Source organism: Engraulis encrasicolus, chromosome 5 (assembly GCF_034702125.1).
Source record: "Engraulis encrasicolus isolate BLACKSEA-1 chromosome 5, IST_EnEncr_1.0, whole genome shotgun sequence".
NCBI lineage: Eukaryota > Metazoa > Chordata > Actinopteri > Clupeiformes > Engraulidae > Engraulis > Engraulis encrasicolus.
Window position 1 is genome coordinate 5246849 of NC_085861.1, and position 5556 is coordinate 5252404.

The following is a 5556-nucleotide window of genomic DNA, read 5'->3' on the forward strand; positions in this document are numbered from 1 at the left end:
CTCACTCACTCACTCACTCACTCGCTCCCTCGCTCCTTCCACTCCCCCAGACAGACTCATACAAATACGCGCTTTACACACTTAAAGGGCCATTAGTGGCGTTGTGCGCTGTGCGCTGTGGGGGCCTCCTGGGAGGGGAGGTATTGATTTGCCATCAGGACAGGTCACATCAGCAGCAGGCAGCAGCAGCTCCCCCCCCCACCTGACATCACATCACATCCCCTTACTCAGCACACCTGCAGTGGAGCCAGCCGTCCACAAGAGGGCAGCAGAAACTCCCTGACACAATGTCATCAGATACTTAGAATATATTACATTACATTACATTACATTACATTACATTACATTACACTTAGCTGACGCTTTTATCCAAAGCGACTTACAGTTCTAGGTACAGGGTATTGGTTACAGTCCCTGGAGCAATGTGGGATTAGGTGCCTTGCTCAAGGGTACTGAAGCCATGGAGCAAGGTGGGGAAAGGTAATGGATTAGGATTATAATAAAATAAAATGCAATGCCTTTAATCTCACCAGATTCTTAGAATAGAATAGAACAATAGAATAGAATAGAATAGAATAGAATAGAATAGAATGACTTTTATTGTCACATATCTTCACATGTACAATTTACACCAGACTACATACATTCACAATGAGACTGAAAGCAACTCACTCCAGAGCAGGCGTTAAAGGGATATGCTGTTCTGTTCAACACAGTGGGCTATTACCACAAGGTACTGGATATGAATGTTGTCGCTCTTTGTTTCCCAGAATGCGGACGACATTACAGAACTGAAACGGCCGCTGTGCTCCAGCCTGTAGTCTAGAATGGAATAGAATAGAACAGAATACAATAGAATAGAATAGAATACCTGTAGATCAGATTAGAATAGAATAGAACAGAACAGAATAGAATAGAATGGAGTAGAGTAGAATAGAATGGAATGGAATAGAATAGAAAAGAATGGAATAGAATGGAATTGAATGGAATAGAATAGAATAGAATAGAATAGAATTATGATGATGTATCCTCCTTTCCCAGAATGATGAATAAACTGTAAATAAAAAAAAATCTTTAACGCTGCCTCTCTTCCTTTCCCAGAATGCGTATGACATCACAGAGTTGAAGCGTCCGCTGTGCTCCAGTCTGTCCCAGTCCTCCTCCTGCACCACGGCCCCCCTCATCAAGTCCTCTCAGGGCTCCCAAGAGGAGGTGCACCCCCCCCAGGCACAGACGGGGACGGGGACGCGGGCGCAGACCCCCCAGCTGGGCGTCTCGGTCTCGGTGGTGGGCAGCGTCATCAGCGGTGGAGGCGGTAGCGTGTGTGGTGGCAGCAGCACGGGTCAGCTGACCCCTCACCCCTCCTACTCCTCCTACGCCACCTCCTCCGTCATTCCCCTCCCCCTCGCCCTCCCTCTCGCTGTCCCTCTTCCTCTCCATCTTCCTCTTCCGCACCACCAGGGGGCGCCGTCTCATCAGCATCAGCACCCTCCGCACCAGTGCCCCATGGACTTCAAGAGCTACGTGGCGCGCATCATCTGGGAGGCCGACAACGACAGCCTGGCGCTGCCCCTCGACACCTACCGCCTCTACTGCGTGGAGGGCGGGGCCGAGTCCAGCACGGGCAGCCTGAGCTCTCTCGGCTCCGCCCTGAACGAAATGGCGGCCTGTGGCGCTGGCTATGGTGGTGGTGGTGTTGTAGGTGGTGGTGGTGGTGGTGGTGGTGTTTGTGGTGGTGGTGGCGCTGGCTATGGTGGTGGTGGTGTTGTAGGTGGTGGTGGTGGTGGTGTTTGTGGTGGTGATGTCGGCATGGTAGAGACTGAGTTCAGTTATGAGAGCCTGAGGCGCTGGGGGCCCAAGTTTGAGCGTCTGAGCGAGCTGTACCGCCGACCGGAGCAGCCGACGCCGAGCCAGCGGGACGCGGTGAGGAGCCCCACGCCCAACGCCAACCTCATGCCTAACGCCAACCTCAACGCCAACCTCATGCCTAACGCCAACCTCAGCTCCCTCTGCTCCAGTCGCAGCCCAACCCCCACCCAGGCACAGGCCCAAGCCCAGGCACAAGCCCAGGCTCAAGCCCAGGCACGTGGGCGACGTGAGGAGCCCCACTGCTAACCCCAACCTTAACTTCAACCCCAACATCCCCCAACCGGCTCCTGGGCTATCTAGAGTTTAGCTAGCATGGATGTGGATAGCAGGAGAACAGGCCCAAGCCCAGGCACGTGGGCGACATGAGGAACCCCACCGCTAACCCCAACCTCAACCCCAGTCCCAGTCCCAGCCCTAACCTGACCAAGGACCCAGGACCCAGGACCAAGCCTCCAGGCTCAGGCACCCGTACAGGCTCCTGGGCTATCTGGAGGCTGTGAGGAGCCCCACTGCTAGCCCTTACTTCAACCCCAACATCCCCCAACCAACCGGCTCCTGTGCTATCTAGAGGCTAGCTAGCATGGATGTGGACAGCAGGAGATCCACACCAACCCTAACTCCAGCCACAGCAACTCCAATGCTGACCCAGACCCAAGTCCAGAGCCAAGTCCAGAACCAAGTCCAGTCCCAAGTCCAGGGAGTAAAGAAAAATGCTGTTGTTTCGTTGCCTTTCCCTTTCTTTTGTTGAGTTGTTGATCCATTTTTTTTGTTTATTTTTGGTGTTTTTTATCTGGAGCATTACACACATACAAAGACACAAATTTTACCAGCCAACAGAGAACTAGATGATCTACAACTGTTCCTTATTCCAGTTTTATTTATTGTGCATCTAATGTGAACTTAGCACATTTGTTTTTGTTTTATAAATGTTCTGTATTTATTTTAGCCTTGAGTCGTCTTTGTACTGGGAGCAAAAAGCCAATGTGTTAATGTGTGGATTTCGTCTCCTTGACCCTGAAGGGAGGGATTACAACGGCAAAGTGCAGTAACTACATATTTTGGCAAAACTGAGTTCAGACTGAAAATCGTCTTCATTACACCTTCTCATTCTTGTGACACGGCCTCATGGTCCAAATGTGTCCCGTTTTAAGATGTTAGTGCTACGTCAAATGTGCAGTAACCACAGTATCCAACCAAATACCTAATAAGACTTTGAAGGCATTTTTTTCTTAGTTCCGACATTGGGGTAGTTACTGCACTTTGCCTTTGTAGGGCAGTACTGTAGTATATGGGATTTGCAGTACACTTTCCCCAATCTGTAATCTATGTACTTACAAATGCCTTGTCACGATGCCCTGTGCTCGCTCTACTCCAGATGTGTACAGATGACATGAGACGAGATGAGATGAGATGAGATGAGATGAGATGAGATGAGACGAGATGAGATGAGATGAGATGAGATGAGATGAGATGAAGCCAGTTTACTGGCCAATAGTGTGAACGTTATGTGGTGTGTTGAGTTAAGACGTGTTGGCTATGCACTTAAAGGAAACCAATAGAGTTGTGACGTTCGCAAACGAGCCGAGTCTTTTGAACGGCTCCCTGAAGTGAACGATGGGAACCGGATCACAGCTTGGGGAGCCATTTAACCGCTTTTTCGTTCATTTTCCTTTAATTTTAAGCGTGTGACTTTGACGTGAGTACTTTAATTTGGGGAAAAACACAATTGTCTGCCTTAAAGAGTGGCAGGAACAGTCTTTAGAAGCACGAGGATAATCAGCTGTTGTCTGTACAAAATGACCTAGAGGTGGAGTCAAAATATTACATTCTAAACAGTGAATAAATAATTGAAAAAAGAGCCAGTTTATTTAACGACTCTTTGAAAGGAACGAGCCACTATGATCCAGATCCTGTCAAAGAGCCATACATCCCATCTCTAGAAACCAATGAGCCGACCCGCCAGCCTGTACATCATGAATACATTCATTCACTCCTTCACTCCTTCTGCCGTTCACAGCCAAATGTCCAATTGATGACGCCGTTCGTCAAGCACTTTCGCCAGCCAAGCGTCATCCGTCACGACCTAACTTGGCCGCAAACAAACCTGATTTAATCACACCTAAACGAATAAGCACACAGTCCCATCGAAAAATGAGAAGATCAAATCTTTCACATTAATTAAAAAATGCTGTGACCTGTTTCGTGATGAGGAAATGCCGTGTAGGTGTAGCGTTTCATTTCTAGTGAAGGTTGGCGTAGCAGCAAATGAATATTGGAAACATATTTGAAAGGGTTTCTTTGCCGCGCTGCAAAAATGTCCAAGCTGATGTATATGACTCTGACCCAGCAGATGATGGATTATTTCTGTATTCGCCCATAAAGCCACTTCTGCTCCTCTTGTGTGGGTTACTATCAGGGAGCTGACAGCAGGGGACAAAGGGGCCAGTTGTCCCAGGCCCAGGGAGAGAGGGGGGCCAGGATGGGCTACTCATTACATTATGTATTGAGAGGGGGGGGAGCTATTCAGGAGACTTTGTCTCGAGTCGAATCATTATATTACTCTTAGCTGATGATTTTATCCAAAGCGACTTAAAGTTATTATTTGCAGGGTATTGGTTACAGTCCCTGGAGCAGAGTGGGGTTAGGTGGCCTTGCTTACTTCAGCCATGCTGGTGGTAAGGGTAGGATTTGAACCTGCAACCCTCTGATCTTAAGTTCATCTCCTTAACCAATTGGACACGGCTGCCCCAGTCAAAGCTGTCAGTGTCCCTATGGTACTGCAGTATGTAGCAATCTACTCAAACCTGTAGGCCTACATTTTGTTTCCTTTTCTTTTCTGTTTCCCCTTTAGTGTATAGGGAGGATGGTTCTCTTGTGAGACTTAATCATTTGTGAGGCTTTCTGATCCCTGTGTTGGAAAGCAAGGCAAGGCAGGGCTGGCAGCAGTCTGTTGTGTCTTTGTGCAACAGTCATATGAATGTATATCAAGCCGGTCGCCAGGAATACAAAACCACTTGGACATGCTTTGTGGAAGTCCAGTGCAAAGGGAGGAGATATTGAGCGCAAGTTGGCCGAAGATACAATCAGATAGAAAGAAGAAGGAGAAAGGAATGAAAAAATAGAGAATTATTATAAATGCCTACAACCATTTTAAAATGGCCTAGATCTATAGAGATATATTTTGTTGTTGTCATCCAGTCAGAAACTATTAGTTAAAAAAAAGTCCATGATGTGATATATTTTGTATCCTAAATAGACCCTAAAAACGTTTGAGGTAACACAGCAGTCAGAAGCAAAGTTTCTGAGGTGGGCTCGTGTGCAATCCATGTGAGATTTAAACAGGCTTTCCTTTTTACTTTACGTTGTCATACAATGTAGTTCAGTGGGTCAGTTGAGCACCATGGGCCTATACAACGAGGAGTCCAGGCTCTTCTATTAGATTATTTACGTCTTAACTTCACCTGGGGTCCGTTTCTCGAAAGCGCCTTTGCTATCGTCGTTAGCAAAGTCCTTCGTAAGAGCGACTCAACTCTCTCTCGACAGCGACGCTCACCACTAAATCCAAGGGAATGGTAAGACGGTCTTAAGACGGTCTTAAGACGGTTAGCAACGACAAGAATCTAGAAATGGATCTCTGGTTTACTCCTGAACTAGTTTTGTAGTGGGTCAGTTGAGCACCATGCCATT

The 5556-nt window shown here is 47.7% G+C and overlaps 1 protein-coding gene across 1 annotated transcript in view; it reads left to right on the forward strand.

Annotated features, from left to right (window-relative positions):
- The window catches only part of si:dkey-22o22.2 (neural-cadherin), a 206278-nt gene extending 204143 nt beyond the window's left edge, over window positions 1-2135 (forward strand). The window contains exons 40-42 of the mRNA XM_063198429.1: window positions 1102-1272; window positions 1486-1665; window positions 1825-2135. Coding sequence (XP_063054499.1) covers window positions 1102-1272; window positions 1486-1665; window positions 1825-2115 — 642 coding nt within the window. The 3' untranslated portion in view covers window positions 2116-2135. The remainder of the gene's footprint in view (window positions 1-1101; window positions 1273-1485; window positions 1666-1824) is intronic.
- The last annotated feature ends 3421 nt before the right edge of the window (window positions 2136-5556 follow it).